The following is a 17,703-nucleotide window of genomic DNA, read 5'->3' as shown; positions in this document are numbered from 1 at the left end:
TTCAAAGAGGCATTATAATTGAGTGCTCATCTGTATAAGGGTGAAATAAGGCTTCGAAGGTGACTGCGCTGGTGCTCTACCAATGAATTACTCACAAAATGATTTTCACAATATTTAACGTTCAATCTCTGTAAATATGATGTTGTAGTTTCTTATTTCATGCCAACTGATTCTGCTTACTCTCAATACAGGACCAAGTTCGCCTGTTTCCTCACAACTTTGATGATTGTTGAAGACAAACTGCCTTACCTGACAGAGTAAGTAAAATCTCCCACTAAATTTTATTGGTAACAGGTAAGAATGTGTTCACCTTGAAAATGTCTTCAATAACCAAGATTTTATTTACAACTACTAATCTGATCTTTGTTTTGTTGCAGTGTTATGCTAACGCTTTTAAAAGGATACATTGAGGAAGCCGTGGAAGAAGACAAAGTATTTCAACTCTGCCAAAGGTATGACTATTGCCACATCTATATGAAAGTAACATGCAACATTTTGCAACGCCCTTACCACTGCTTACTTATCTTTTACCAATATACCAAACTGCTCCCGATAATCGATAAATGTTTTGGACTTCAAACTTTGTCTCTTTAATTTGTAGAACTGAAACAGTTGGTGAGCGCCTTTTGACAAATTGGGTCTCTATCTGTCTTTTCAAGTATATGAAGGTAAGTGTAAGCTTAATGGCAAAAGAGGGTATATTGACTTCTTACTGTAACAGCAAATCAACATGTTGTCCGGGCATGTTGTATAACCGTTAAATTGTAAATAAGAATATTTTATAAATTATTAGGATCTGTACTTTATGAAATTATTTTAAATTTCTTTTAATCAGGGACAGTCTGTGTAGTTCAGTGGTTAGAGCGCTCGCCCGACAAGCGAGAGGTCTGGGGTTCGAGTCCCCGCACAGGCAGGTATGTCCGGAGTTTTTACTCTGGTATATCTGCCTATACATGTAATGTTTCCATTTGTAAATTCATGTTTAATTGTGCTAGTGTGCGATGCGTTATTCTTCTTTCCCCTGTATATTGATATTAAGAATACGATTAAGCATCATTAATTTGATCTCGTGCGCTAGTTTGTAATGTTTGAATGTCACCATGTTCCAGTGTATGATGCGTAGGCCTCTTCCCTTGTTTTCTTTTATACTTTTTCAGGACCAGGCAGCTTTCCCACTCTTTGTTCTTTACCGTGCCATCTTGCTTCAGACTGAGAAAGGACCAGTAGATATAGTTAATGGTAAAGCTTATTACTCATTGAGTGAGCACTTTGTCTTGCAAGTTGATGGCCTCGAATATACTACGATAGTAAGTATTTCATTTTGGATATTAAGATGAAAAGCGCGCGATTCAATACAAGTCAAATAATAGGCTGTCACATATTAATATAGTTTATTTTCACCCCCTCACATCCAATCATATAGTAGTAATCAAACACAAATCCACAAAAGACTTAGATTGTATCCTTTAAACAATGAAGAAGTTACCAAAATGTACAACAATGTGTTGATTAACAAAGAAAAGGTTAAAATTGAATGTAAAAGAATTAGACACCATACTGTACAAAGGTGTGAATATGTCTTAATTTGTTTCGTTAAATATTTAATTGATAGCTCAAAGTAGAGCTAACGAAAAGTATTCTATTCTTGCTCAAAAATACTACTTTAGTTTCTGGACTACATAATATATACCCGCCAGCTACAAAGTAATAATGAATGAATAGGAATACGGTATTTATCTTCTGATATATACTAAATTTGTCAAGGTAACAAAGGGTAACGTACAAACGGGACAAGGAAAGGGGAAGGTAATACAAATAAGAATAATACCTAACAACGTCACTCAATGTTATTTCCTAGACTCTTAATGTTGTCGTCAATGATGACGGGGAAACTAAACCATTGAAGGTCACCAACCTCGATACCGTCAGCCAAGTGAAGGAGAAGATACTAGATCTTATCTACCGTAATAAGCCATACTCTCAAAGACCTGATGTGTCGTTAGTTGATCTAGGTATGTTGCATTGTAATACTCACATAAATAGTCTTGTAGCAGAGACAATTAGCCTTTTCGAAGTATGACGTACACAAAAGGAGGGCAGTCTTCAATCTGGGTAAAACCCGGCAAATTCAAAAGACTTTACCCACTTCGTGCAGCGCCATCCTATTGTGTCCGCCATTCAGTCTTGAAAAGGCTTATATTTTTCTAGTTATTTGTTTGTTTTTTATGGGTAAAACATTTACACTCACCCGACTCGTATTTTGTGCCACCAAAAGAACAATAATCATTAAATAAGATCACATCTTTTAAGCCAGTTAAAACTTACTCTAGCTGCCAGACTATAAGCAATGGTAACCATTTTTTTATGTTAAGTTAATTCAATTTGTAACAAAGAGTGATGGTAATTATCATTTTCCATTTGATTTAGCTATCCATTTGCATACTCATTTGTTTTAATAACTTATTAACTTTTTAGAGTGGCGACAAGGACGAGCAGGAAGACTCATTCTTCGAGACAACGACAATAGCACTGTAATAGTAGATGAAGAATTTAGGAAACTGAACACTCTAGACCATTACAAAGTAAGATGTTAATTTGGCTTGATATTTTTATTACACACGCACCAAAATGTTCAAAAACATCACCACACACCAACAGAGCATATATCCAAACAGTAATGACTACACTCAAGATACAAACATAATACACATCCGCTACCCCTACCCCTCCCAAATATAGACTCCCACATCCGACACCCTCACACATACCCCTGCCAACACCACCAACATTAACACTATTGAACAAAAATATATTGCTCGGACCCTGCAATGCAGAAAGATAGAATCATAATTATTTTGTAATTACGTATACGAAAGTACGATTGAGACCCACACTTTTAATTGATACTTGTTTTTTGGCACACCCAGATATCTGATAAAGCCACAGTGGCTTTGGTTGTGAAGCAAAATGTTCCAAATGGCACGATAGACCCAACTGGTGAGTTTGCTGAGTCCAGGAATATCCTTGTTTGCTTCTACTTTATAATGTTCTTAAACATAAGAACTTTCTTGTACGCGTATGATCCATGCGCACTTTATATTAATCTTTAGGCTAATACAAAAACATGTTTGTTTCTGGTATGTGCACCTGCTGTAATTTTTTTAAATTTCAGTGTATGTGCGTTTTTTGTTTTTTGTTTTTGTTTTTTGTAGGCTATTATTATTTTTGTCATTCAAAGAAAACTATTTGTCAAATCCCAAATGTATTAGCCAATTAAATTGTTAACTATGTATTAGATGTGATAATATAAGACGTTTTGAAAAAAAAAACTAATAAGAAAAATATTTTTCTGAAGAGTGTTTTTCAAAAAGATAGCATTTTCTTGATTTCTCAAATAATGAATGAAATTCGATAACATTGCTCATTATTAAAAAAAAGATACGAGAGCGCTACAAGGAAACTTTTTACCCTATTAATATTTTCTGTTTCCATTTTTATTTTCTCTTCATCTTTGTATAGTGTTAGGCCAAAGAATCTTTGTGAGCGAAAACACCGACGTTTCCGACAGTGCTGCAGGTAATTAATGAATCATTATAATCAATAGAGCTTGTGCATATAACGTATTATACCGTAAATATGGCGGACTACTCAAATGCATTCAACAAAAGCATGATTGCAATCTACCGCGACAGTTCGGCTCCCACACATAACAAATGCACTACGATCAAATAGGTTGATGACAATATTTGATTGAATGGACTGCACTGCGCCATGATTACGGTGAAGGACACCAGTTCGATTCCTTTGTTTGGAGCCAATCGATAAAAGCATGCAGGGCCTCTATAGAATATCAATGTACCAGCAGGGTGAAATCATATTCGTCGTAGAAGTGATGTAATATGATTTATTACCATAGCGATAGGTTTACACTGTTTTGATTGTGTTGCCCTGCACTAGGCGTTATGCTGTTCCATATTTATATATACCTAGACCAGAGAAGATGTAAGAAAAGGAGGAGAACAGAATTACATCCTTGAGATAATCCCGTAGGTAATCCTGTCGCACCTATTCATAGTCCTTTATTATCAAGTAGTTACACATCTACTTGAAAGTAGCCTTTGATGTGATGTGTGTTGCCGTCCACGGTTGATTAATTTTCACTCCAGAATTGGAAATATTTCCAATGTTTCTATAGAGAATTCCTTGAAAGTATGACACGTGGTACCTGTTGCTTTGATGGGATACCACACGTGGATACTACAAGAAAGAAATGTAGTTTTGTAAAAATTCCCACAAAGTCCGCCCATTTTGGAACATATATTAATTATTTGGGGTGAGTGTTTTAGGATTTTGTTAGAAAAGGGATGATTGTTGATCATCTTTATTTTATTGTTTTATGTATTTTCCTGTCATTTCCTGCAAACCCAATAAAGATATTTTGATACTTGCAAATGGTCTGTATCATAAATCGTAGAGGTTGAAAGTGTCAACAAGCGTCAGAAATTATAATTTGCCATGGAACTTCGGTCATATTTTATTTGCAATATAACTGGATGTATAGGGTCTGCATGCATGGTATGCATTGTATGATGGTACACAGGCACTGACCTTTCCCTAAAACTAGTAAGCAGCAACTTGTGTATCACACCCATCATGGGTTCGAACCCCTTTGTTGTATTTTATTGTTAAACATAAATAGCGTGATTACTTTTGAATGAGCGGCAGCACACATATTTTGTTTGATAGTAGCTGGAGCTATCTCCTTTTCCTCACATCTTCTCTGCCTAGACCAATAGGGGACCAGGGATTTGGACGCGATAAATGGAGGAATTGTGTTATAATGAGTAACTACATAGCTGTGGTGTTAGTCCAATATGTTAGGAAAATGTTTTTCCTGATGACCCCATGTTGACATTGGCTAAATAAGCTGTATTTTCACTCGCAATGGTGAGAGTTCTTGTCATAATTTCGCCATTTTTTGTTATTTTCACAGACGACTTGTCTTTTAAGGTCATTTAGTCTTTCTTATCAGTCGTTTTCGTTATCCTAACTAAAGTTCGCCCTTTGAAAATTAAATTTCGAAAATTCTTGCGTGATAGGTTTTTGTGGTGGTTCCCATTTTTTTCTTTTCGTATGCTTGAACGGTGCCTGAAAACCGGAGGATATTATGACAAGGGGCACTAGATTAACTGCCTTGGCGCTGTTCCTCTGCATTGAAAGTAAATTATCAAAGAAAAGGGATCGCAATTATATAGAGTTTTCACATCTTGCTGATCACTCGCACCTGTAAGATTAGTGTCTTTGAAAAGTGCGGTATCGTAGTCAATCTATCATCGATCATTGCACATACAGGTGATGAGTGATGGGTTTCCACGCCTTCTCATGTATGACAGTATGATAATTGGATTTATTTAATCGGATAAATAATTATGTGTCATTTGGATTGGAAAATACTAAAATAGGTTCTGCACAGAATTTTACTCGACCATAGGAATCGGAAGTCGAGAAACTTGTCCTTCGATTTTGGCCTAATCAGCATAAACCACATCTCTGCATATCACATCAGGGCAAGAATAAATTGCAATTGACTCTCATTGCCTGATTGATATCAAAATAGAAAAACAAATCACCATCTCCAAAAATGTCCAACAATTTGAAGACATCACGACTCGTCTTGATAGACCTACTGAAGTAATATTACTGTAATTCATTCTAAATCAAATGCCTTAACTTGTTGCAGTCGTGACTAACATTCACGTTGAAATGTATTCACTCGGTCGGACATCCGGGAACATTGTCCCCTTCGTCCCCTTTGCACAAGCGCGCGTATAGAAACCAGCTCGAGAAAGGGGAACTGCACATGCGCTGCACATGCGCACACTGGTTTTACAAGGCTATTACGGTACCCTTTGTGACGTCAGCCCGACCAAGATAATGTACTGTATGCTGTGCCTTTAAACACTAATGTTAGTTTTATTTAGGCCTGATACATATATATTATCATCCGTTACAGAAGCGATTCGGGAAAAGACTCGAAACCCCAGAGTGTCTCTCTTTACCAGCCGCGCCCGAGCCCGTTTCACTGTATATGAATTGGATGTTCCTATGGACGACCCGAATCACGGATTGAAAGTCTTTCACTTGGTAAATTGAATCACATCATAACAATATCATAAATACCTAATCAGTAGTAGTAGACTGCTCAAGTAGGCTATGAGCTACCACCATATGGAAATATAGAAACATGCCCGTTTGTAATCAATAGATGTGCCAATTAAGGCCAGAGTAATGGGAGAGAACATAAACCTTGTTGAATTCTTAACCCTTAATTCTTAAAAGCAAGTATACACACAAAATCACAAACACACTCAAATTGGAAAATAATCCACATATTAAACCAGTATCATTTGTAACCGAGTGTGGCAGGTTCAGACACTTTATTATTGTGCTTTTATGACGATACAACTAACTGATTGGTTTTTCCCCGTTTTTCCTCATTATAAATCGTTAAGTCATTAAAGTATCTACACTTTAAATTGAACAGGAAAAAGAAGAGGATGACGACTTTGATATCGGTAATCGCAAATCTTGGGGTCCTGCAAAGCAACGCATATCCAGACGTGTGTCAGCAGCCATTAAACAACGTCAAACCAGCCTCAAGAAGATTCATTATCCACAACTCCTGACCACAAAGGTAAGTATCTATACGTGTGTCAGCAGCCATTAAACAACGTCAACTACGACTCGAGAAGATTCACAATCCACAACTCCTTGCCATATACAAAGGTAACTTCTAGACGTGTGTCAGCAGCCATCAAACAACGTCAAACAAAAACTCAAGAATATTCAAAATTCCTTTACTACAAAGGTAAGTACCTAGACGTGTGTCAGCAGACATCAAACAACGTCAAACAAGACTCGAGAAGATTCACAATCCACAACTCCTTACTAGAAAGGTAAGTACCGAGACGTGTGTCAGCAGGCATCAAACAACGTCAACTAAGATTTGAGATGATTCACAATCGCGAACTCCTTTACTAACAAAAATGTAAGTACCGAGACGTGTGTCAGCAGCCAGCAAACAACTTCAACTAAGACTCGAGAAGATTCACTATCCACAACTCCTTTACTACAAAGGTAAGTACCGAGACGTGTGTCAGCAGCCATTAAACAACGTCAAACAAGACTTGAGATGATTCACAATCGCGAACTCCTTAACTAACAAAAATGAAAGTACCGAGACGTGTGTCAGCAGCCAGCAAACAACTTCAACTAAGACTCGAGAAGATTCACTATCCACAACTCCTTTACTACAAAGGTAAGTACCGAGACGTGTGTCAGCAGCCATTAAACAACGTCAAACAAGACTTGAGATGATTCACAATCGCGAACTCCTTTACTAACACAAATGTAAGTACCGAGACGTGTGTCAGCAGCCAGCAAACAACTTCAACTAAGACTCGGGAAGATTCACTATCCACAACTCCTTTACTACAAAGGTAAGTCACGAGACATGTGTCAGCAGCCATCAAACAACGTCAAACGAGACTCGGGAAGATTCACTATCCACAACTCCTTACTACAAAGGTAAGTACCGAGACGTGTGTCAGCAGGCATCAAACAACGTCAAACAAGACTCGGGAAGATTCACTATCCACAACTCCTTACTACAAAGGTAAGTACCGAGACGTGTGTCAGCAGCTATCAAACAACATCAAACAAGACTTGAGATGATTCACAATCGCGAACTCCTTTACTACAAAGGTAAGTTCCTAGACGTGTGTCAGCAGACATCAAATAACATCAAACAAGACTCGAGAAGATTCACAATCCACAACTCCTTTACTGCAAAGATATATATTTCATATTTGAAACTTCAAAAATCTGACTGACAGCAGATAAGGCTAAAACATGTAAAACGAATGCGTGCATTTACATTTATTCGAGTATTTACAGAAACGCAAACATTCGTTAAAAATTATATCATCGCCATGATGAAATAATAGTAAAGCAGTATGTGTTGCAGCTACTTCGATGTTATTTATTGGTGGCCTTTTAATATTTATCATATCGGCCGTGTGTGGGTTTTTTCTGTATGAAGTGTTTATACTTTATCTATTATATTTATAATTCGTAGTAGATTATTTTGGTAACAGACGTTGAAGTTCTCTCACTCCTTCAGATCTTGCTGCTCTGAAAGCGCTGAATAATAATGCAATATGCTATGCAGAGCATATCTGCGCTATCGTGTGCCTCTTTTGTCTCTAATGCTAACTCACTTATTTCCTTTGTCAACTTTATTTTCCAGGGAGCTACCCAGCAATACGTCAACAATATGTTTGACGCTGTGCTCGACAGAGATCATATCCCCAAAACCATCAAGTATGTGTTTGATTTCCTTGAGGCCGAAGCTCGAACTCATAACATCACTGAAAGTGAAATTCTACACAAGTGGAAGAGCAGCTGGTAAATATTACAGTTTATTTTACATTTTAATGTAATCAATGTTATATTTTTATTACCATGATCGCGGATCGCTAAATTCTGTGTTTTATTTCACATGTATGTAAAATGATATCGAAAACTTCATAAGGATTGCAATATAAGTATGTCAAGACAAAGTTGTAACGCTAAAGTTAATTGGTATAATATCTTAAATTGTCATAGTTAGATGCACTGCTTTACTACTTCACTAATATATTTATCGGATTCGGATGAGAACAGATTTGGATTTGGATGGATGGATGGAAGGTACTATAATATTGTAGTCAAGACTTTCAAACGTTGTAAGTTTTTTGATATTTGTGCTTAGATTTTGTAGTGCAGTCCACACCTCAAATATAATAAAAATATCAAATCCTTGTTCAAATTTGCAGTTTACCATTACGTTACTGGGTGACCATCATCAACAATCCTCAATATGTATTCGATGTTCGTGAAAGTCGTTCTGTCACCTCCAGCCTGAATGTTGTTGCACAGGCATTCTTCGATGCATTCAATCGAACAGATCATACAAATAGTAAGGTATGTAAATTATTTGACAGTCATTCCCTCAATCACTCTCTCACTCACTCACTCACTCACTCACCAATCAATCAATCAATCAAATCAATCACTTACTCGCTCAATCGTTCACATTTAATCTTTTACTCATATACTCACTGACGCACCCCTGCTAACGCACTGACTTACCCACTCACCACCTTCTGACTCAACCCACCTCTCACTTACTCACACTTACCTATACTCAATGATCAATTTGTTTCTAGGAAACTGGCTTCAACAAGCTTCTCTACCATCGTGATCTAGAGGGCTTTCAAAACCGAGTTGACAAATACTACATGGCTGTGAATGATCTTGATGAAGTTGATACTACTGAAATAGCAGAAGAACTTGATATCATTTCTCAGGTATATATTCTTACTTCTTAGAATCAAATGCCACAATGATATACATTTGACAAAATCCCATCCTTTTAGACATTATTCGTGCAACTCTGCTTTAAAAATAGTCCTTTGCATGGCACTTGATCATGTTCGAATTGTAATGTTTACATTATTGATATTCGTAAACCTTAATATTAGGAAGGTAAAAATATTTGCATGCAATAAGCACGTGATATAAGTCAAGTAACTTACAAATAAATCATAACCAATCCTATTTTATATGTGACATAATGTTATTTCTACAATTTTAAATTCTTATATTGTGAACTTGGAGTGGTGCTTGGAAGAAGAACTTTCTTCTTCACCATCAGTCCATCACTCCTAATTCAACCTCTTTTGTCTCTTCTAATCCTTTTTTCTAATTCTTCATATCCGTCACCTTACCGAATTCTACGTCTTTTTCTTGCTCTTCTGTTTTGGTAAGGCATTTGAAACAGCTTTAAGCGATATACCAGTCACACCTATAAATACTGAGGGCAATATTAACCGTTAATAATGATATATATATTGATTATGTTGATATAATGTTTTTGCAGCAATTCTCTGGGATATTCAGCAGGATGAGTACATTGACACAGCTTTACCACTTCGCAAACATCAACAATGAGAAGGTAAGATATTAAAAAGAACAACTTGTTTCATTGATGAATTTGATCTTATTGGTTATTATTTATTTGACATCTCATCTTGTCAGTCATGTCAATTGGCTAATGGTATTGTAGCTTTATCACATGTGACCGTACAGCACAAATGAGCCGTAAATGTCTTAAATTGCATTCTAAGTTACAGTGTAAAATGTGCATGAAGGTCGTTTTCATCGGTACCTCAAGTTGGCGTGACATTTTGATAGTCAAACAGCTTTTAAACCAATCAATTTTGATAGTCAACATGGTCAAACAGCTTTTATACCAATCAATAATCCTATTATTGAAGAGGATAATAAACTTCTACCTTAGACATGTTATATAGATGTCTATAGAATTCTTAATAGCTCTGGTCTTTGTTTGCTTTGGCTAAATCCTGTTCAAGTGGTTTGTATTTTGTCTAGGTATGTATATATATCCAACAATTGAACCTCGTTGACTTGGGGATGATTTGAAATGACCGCCAATTATGACTGTTTGATATTTATTACCAGCAATGTGGAAAAAGAGACACATGTAGAAACGAAAAAAGCTACAATTTTGTTGAAGGAGCAAAGTTCAACAAACCATAACCCCGTTTCTGGATACCATTTCAAAGCTTATGATATATATTTTCTAAACACGAAATAAAACAAAATTGACCGGGGGAGGAATTTACGGCTCATTCGTCGTGTACGGTCACATATTATAGTACTTAGATCAATACAATTAGATCCAGGATGGTCAGCAACTGTTGTTTTACATTGTACGAGTATAGATGGGAAAAAGGTTCTAGTGTGTTTGCATTCTTTGGTCATGTTCGTCATTGATATAGATTTGAAGTCTCAATTAAACAAATGAATGAAGATATTGTCCCAAATGCAGGTATATTCAAAAGAGTTTTCTTCTATACAGTCCAAATAAAAATCATGTGGGTTTTTTTTTTCAACAGCTGGTAGAAGCGCTTGAGGAAGATGAGATGTCAAACCAAGCTCGGTTGGCGTATAGGTTGGAACAGGTGGCGTCAATCTTAGAAGGGGAGGAAGTATAAGAGAAGTAGAGAACGAAGAAGAACAGCTTTAATCCGCATTCACGGAAAAATTATTTGCCACACATATTTGCTAGAATTAAAGGAGTATTTCGTGATCCTATTTTTGTACATAAACATTATGTAGCCAGAGGTTTCCAGTGATACAAAAATCTCAACTTTTTAAAGAAAAGTGGGGGGATGATGCTGTGGATCACGAAATGCCCTTTTAATTTCTTACCAATATGAACAGCCTCGACGAATTTGATGTAACTCGAGCTAAGATCTTTACAAGAAAGCGTAATAATCGAAATGGCATTACATTGTGTACTGCTAAATATAGACAGTTTATTATGAACACGTATTGGAAATTAAAATTATAAGATAAATGGTTGATAAACTGTCTTGCGTTATTAAACAGTACTTATTTTGTATCTCATGTAGTAGTGGATGATAAACAGTCATGCGTTAACAGTACTATTACGATGTATCTCATGTTGTTATATTGCAATATATATAAATGTTTTATATACAGATATACTTATATAGCAAGATATTGATAGCCATGTTAGTTATTAAGGGCATTATGTAATCCAGTAAAACCACTCAGACAAGAATATTCCATACTTAAAATAAGATTTAAGCATGGTTGTTATGTACAGGGTGTCCCAGAATGATCTGTACCGAGAAAGGTGGAATTTTTTAGGTATGAAGGGCATGTTAAATGGTCATATTGTTTTGCATTTTAAGTTTTACATATATTTAGCTTTCTCAGATTTTTTAGATTTTAAAAATTGGACGTTTCTAGTAGAAGTTATAGAAGATTGCGTAAAAATGGTGAATTCTAAGTTTTGACAACGCAACCTATTTTGTAAATCTGTAACATTACTAACCGTTCAGCACAAAGTTATTTGGAAAAAGTTATGCAGGCATTTTAGTTGTGCCCTGTTCATATTTCCACTAAATAGCCGATATCTATCTATTATTTATGACGTTACAAAGCAATCATTATATGGAATTAAGGATTTGTGGCCTAATCCCATTCTCTCTTTGGCGGTAGTTTTAAATATAGTTATTGTGGTGTGAGGTCCATGTCATTTGAAATGCTTGCAGAGATCGAACTGGTTGTGGTACAGAAAAGACGGCTCCTCAATTTACTGTACAGCAGCGTGGATTTCTTTCAAAAACTTACTGGCAAACCGGCAGCTATGTTGAGACGCAAAGAAGATTCATTAGACGATAGTGTATAACGTAAAGAAGTTTGACGAGCACGGAACTGTCAGGAATCGGCAGAGTGAAGCTTCAGGTGCTCGTAAGACTGTAAGAACTAGAGCGATCATTGCAGCTGTCCGGCAAGCTTTAAGGCGCAACCCCAACAGTAGTTGTCGTCGAAATGCTGTGCCAAACATCCCACGTTCTTCATTTAATCGTATCGTGCCATTTTTCAAAGGTATGCGAGTCGTTTTTCATCGATTTTACATTATTGCATACCACGCCAAAACAAATAAAGGTAGCGTGCTGAAATTAACAGAATAAGTAGGAGACATATCCAACATTATAATGCTGGTATCAAAAATAGATACACTGCCCGTCTTCTATTTTTAGTTATTTTTGCAAACACGGTACAAATCATTCTGGGACACCCTGTATATCAAAACTCACTGGATTTGAGTGAATTGAAACTGCTTGAAAAAGAATACTTTCCAGATTGTATTTATATAATATTATCATCTAAAATTATTAGGATTAAAAGTTACAGCTATAATGCATTTCAGATGAATATAATTCCTCTGTAGAGCATCTGCCTTTATATATTTTATTTGCCATTGAAGTATAAGACAAACTTCGGCCAAGTCAATTATTTACAACATTCATTGAAAATATTGATATACATGATATAGGTGTAACCATTGGCTAGGGAAGGATGTACGAGATATACGACTACTGATAGTAGTATAGGGCAAATAAATGCGTAACCTTAACAACTATGAATCTGTGCTGACATACACCTCAAAAAAATTTTTAAAATCCCATCCTTATAAAAAAAACCTTACTGTTCTCGGTAAAAGTTACCTTTTCAAGATAATAATAGGAAAATGATGCATTTTTTTGTCTTCATGTGTTTTATTCAACATAACAAAACAAAAGGACAAACCAAGGAACAAGAAAACATGCAACAGACAACTCTCACACTCGTACACTATCCCCCACAAGAGAAGTCAAACAATTAATAATCTAGGGTGTGTCATGTTTAATGATATAGAGAAAAACAATAAATATTAGCATATTTCAGAGGTACTAAGTATCAAGGTCAATAGTCCATTTTTTTAAATGAAGACTAAGTTTGTTTTTCGTTTCAGCAACTATTATTTTATATTCAACATTTCGTTTTAATTTGACCAAGGACAAAAAGGCATTGAAATTGGGAACTAATTGTTGATGGTAGCATATAGCTATGGACAAGTTCATGTTCACAAAATATAACATAACTTGACTATGACACCAGTTGGAAGTAGAGTATTTTCATCTATTATAATATATGCATGTACGTGTGTGATTTGTTTTTGGGATAGTGTGTGGGAGGGGGTGGGTGTGTGTGTGCGTGTAAATGGCTGTTTAAGGCCTCGTATCCATAGGCTGTTCCCTTGTGGCGTGTGCCCTTGTTCCGTGTTTACTTTTTCCCATGTGACCTGTCACACAGACAACGAACCTTTGTTTTGCTTAGTGGCCGCTACAGTTCGTTGTCTGTGTGGCAGGTCACATGGGTAAAAGTAAACACGGAACAAGGGCACACGCCACAAGGGAACAGCCTATGGATACGAGGCCTAACGCAATCACAAAGGTTATTAAAAAAATGAAGTTTTGCTGTATGTGTGTTTTGTTGTTGTTTTTGTTTGAACTGTGGTGTGAACCAAAGCTTAAAGTTACCGATGTTTATCGAACAAAATAAGATGTATATAAAATTGGTCTTTGTAAAGATTGATTCTACTATTTTTGATATATCGTAGATCGTAACACTATAATTAGATGTATAAATGTAGTGTTTACAATTTCCATGGTAATGACCATCACAGATAAACAGGAGCCTTTATATAATTATATTATATTACATTATATTATATTATATTATATTATATTATATTATATTATATTATATTATATTATATTATAATATAATATATTATATAATATTATATTATATTATATTATATTATATTATATTATATTATATTATACTATATTATTGTACTATATTTCCAATGTTGACAGCATCATACTCATTTTTAAATTAATATCAATTTGTTGCAAAAACAGAAAACATGCATGGTGTATCTCTTCGTACGAATATTGTATGCATCTTGCCTTGATTTTCAAATAATTGTTATATGAATTACGATTTTAAACTTCAAGCTTATATGTTGTATAATAGTAGGAGTCTGTATAAAAAACACATTATATTAAAGCCATATTGTAACATTTGCTGATGGAGGACGCCTTCAATATTTTTTAAAATTTTGTTTTTACGATTGTAATGTACTTTAGTAAACTAAGATATCCTGCAAAAATCAAAACCTTTAGCTGCTGTAGTTTTGTCAAGTTAACATATGGTTAAGAAAAGTAAAACGTAGTGTTAAGGGCTGGGGTATGAACGTTTGGACAGTATTTATTTTGGGACATTAGGGCACATCAGACATATCGAATTGCATTCTGAATACGAAGAATGTCATTCTGATATCAAATAATTTTGAATTTTTGAAATTCGCAATTTAATACACATTTTATGGCAAATCATTAAAATTGATATTTTTGATATTTAACAGTACTTGAAGTAAACTTTATAAATCTGATGATTTATACTTAAAGTGTATGTAGGTGGGTTGAAAAGCCGATTATCAATTGAAAAATTTGACCTTTCGTATTGATGATATGGATTTTTTTCCCAAAACACCAAAAAAATTAGGTCTTTTGGGAAAAAAATCCATATCTTCAATATGAAAGGTCAAAATTTTCAATTGACCGTCGGCTTTTCCTCCTGCTACATACACTTTAAAATATATCATTAGATTTATATAATTTACTTCGAGGACTGTTATATATCAAAAATTCGAAAAATATCAAATTTTTATAATTTGTCATAAAATTTGTATTAAATTGTGATTTTCAAAAATGAAAATTATTTGATATCAGAAAGACATGCTTCGTATTCAGAATACAATTCGATAGGTCTGAGGTGCTCTCATGTGCCACAAAAAATACTGTCGAAACGCAATAAACGCTCATTTTAGATCCCTTAACCCTTTTTGATACTAAAATCATTTTTCTTGGATAAAAACCTTTTTTCTGTTCTACTAAGAACCCTTTGAGGGTTCTTTCTTTAAAGATTCTTTAAAGGTTCTTCAAGCTTAAGGTTCTACAAAGAACCTTTTCTTGCTTACACAACCTTTTTTGGTTCTACAAAGAACCCAACTGAAACCCAATGGGGTTCTTTGTAGAAACAAAAAAAGAACAATAACCAAGAAAAAGGGACTTTGTAGAAACTTAAGCTTGAAGAACCTTTAAGGAATCTTAAAGAAAGAACCCTCAAAGGGTTCTTAGTAAAACAGAAAAAAAGGTTTTTTATCCAAGAAAATGATTTGTTAGTACCGAAATGGGTTAACACTACGTTTTACTTTTCTTAACTTGGTGATGAGTCCCTGAATGAATGAATTAGCATTTTCCCAGGCCTACTTAAATCTTTAAGGTTCTTTATAGAACCTTTTAAGGTTCTTTTTAGAACCTTATTACTGCTTAGGGTTCTACATAGAGGACAAAAAAGGTTCTAAGTAGCACCTTTTTTCTGAGAGTGTACCCCAGTACTTTTTAATACATGGTGTGCGGGACGGTCATAAACACATATCAAAGGATCGTACGGTAGCACGACCGACGGAGTAACACGCATTGGGGCTGGTAGTAAATTCCAATATTCTTTGCTTCCGTTGTTCGGTTCAACATTAAAGGGGGGCATATCTGACATTAAAAGCTAAGATTTTATAGAAAAGAAATACCGATCAATTTTTATGGAAATGTTACCATATGGCTTTAAATTGGATCTACGCACTTGATATATCAAGGAGATACACCTGCACTGTATATATTCAAGTATAAGTCTATGTGGTACTATCACAAGAATCTGTATCATAATTATGTATTTGGAGTTTTTAGAAGATAAGTCTCTTCGGAAGATTTTGCAATCCTTGATTGTTTATGACTACATGACTATTACCGGTACTAAACTTATGCGGGATGTTGGAAGGACAAGAGCAGTCATAATTATAATAATGCAAGTTGTTCATTTTAATCATGCTTAGTATACACCCTATCAAACACAGACCATTTCACATAAACCGTTTAAATGTGGGGTTATATAGTATGAAACGTTTTAATAACATTCAGAAAATATTCTAACATAATGTTATTAAGAGTTCACCAAAAATATTTTATAATAACATTGTCATCGACTCATCGTAGTGTTTATTTTCATATAAAACGCTTAAAAAATGCTTTTATGACCTGTATAATAATGGTTTTAAACGTTGTGAACCAATACGCATTTGTTATACAGGTTTATAACGTTTTAAAAACATTTTTGTATCTTCTGCGATAATATGAGACACACCTTCGCTTCAACAGTTCAAAAATAATTTCAACAATACGTCTACAATTATTGTTTGACACATATGGACTACAGAAGGAACATACTTGAAATATCTGATTCTATATGTCATATACATTTTATTTCAATAGTAAAAATAGCTAACATTTTCTTCTAAAACAATTCTTAGTGCAAATAATTATGCTTTACTAGACATCCTGATTCATGTCAATGCTGATCAATACCTTCAGCATACAATACCGTTTGCTTAAACACGTAATAGTGTCACATATTTTCCTCTATTTTTGTATTAATATAATTATTTTGTAATAAAATTGCAGTGTGTCCATTTGTGTTCGCTTGTCTTGTCTTTTTGGTTTCAAATATTTGTTCGAATTGACCGTTAACGGAGAGATTTTTTGAACGTATACGTAGAAAGCAACTCAATTTAAAAAGCTGATCAGATTTCAACGTATACGGTATACACGTTTCTTGTAGAAAGCAACACCACAATTTAAACAGCTGATCACCATGATTACTGTTGATCAGATTTTAAACACAAAACATATGGGTCACGTTCAACAAGGTCTAGTTGCTTTCCGTCAAAGATAAATAGCAAATTCCCATTATGGTCAAGGAACAAACCAAAAGTTCGATGACGATGATGACGGTCCTATAAACAAAAAGTCCTTGGGGGGTCAAAAAGTCCTATTACATTTCTAAAAACTAATTAAAATATCGGTCAACATGGTCGAAGTTGATAAGGTTTCGGGTTGAAATTGTCCTTATTTCAAACTTATTTGATAGAGTGGGGGAGGGGGTCATTCTACTAACAAAAGCACTTTCGTTTATAAGACATAATGGAACTTTTGGTTTGTTCCCAGATATACCACCCCATGGCACGTTCTTTTATTTCATTTGTGAAACGTTTTACCAATAACATTGCAGGAACATAATCGCGGTGCCCTCCTTTTA

General features: G+C 35.0%; 1 protein-coding gene across 1 annotated transcript in view; it reads left to right on the top strand.

The window, feature by feature from the left end:
- Positions 1-13,421, top strand: part of LOC140148450 (plexin-A2-like) — a 49,759-nt gene extending 36,338 nt beyond the window's left edge. The window contains exons 24-38 of the mRNA XM_072170398.1: positions 192-257; positions 378-452; positions 602-668; positions 1,158-1,307; positions 1,859-2,012; positions 2,476-2,582; positions 2,928-2,997; positions 3,520-3,576; positions 6,014-6,144; positions 6,545-6,694; positions 8,309-8,466; positions 8,877-9,024; positions 9,270-9,410; positions 9,983-10,057; positions 11,022-13,421. Coding sequence (XP_072026499.1) covers positions 192-257; positions 378-452; positions 602-668; positions 1,158-1,307; positions 1,859-2,012; positions 2,476-2,582; positions 2,928-2,997; positions 3,520-3,576; positions 6,014-6,144; positions 6,545-6,694; positions 8,309-8,466; positions 8,877-9,024; positions 9,270-9,410; positions 9,983-10,057; positions 11,022-11,120 — 1,648 coding nt within the window. The 3' untranslated portion in view covers positions 11,121-13,421. The remainder of the gene's footprint in view (positions 1-191; positions 258-377; positions 453-601; positions 669-1,157; positions 1,308-1,858; positions 2,013-2,475; positions 2,583-2,927; positions 2,998-3,519; positions 3,577-6,013; positions 6,145-6,544; positions 6,695-8,308; positions 8,467-8,876; positions 9,025-9,269; positions 9,411-9,982; positions 10,058-11,021) is intronic.
- Positions 13,422-17,703: the final 4,282 nt, after the last annotated feature.

The sequence above is a fragment of the Amphiura filiformis genome, chromosome 3 (assembly GCF_039555335.1).
Source record: "Amphiura filiformis chromosome 3, Afil_fr2py, whole genome shotgun sequence".
In the NCBI taxonomy this organism is placed as follows: Eukaryota; Metazoa; Echinodermata; class Ophiuroidea; order Amphilepidida; family Amphiuridae; genus Amphiura; species Amphiura filiformis.
The sequence above is the reverse complement of the archived record's forward strand: the minus strand, read 5'-3'. Positions and strand labels throughout refer to the sequence as shown.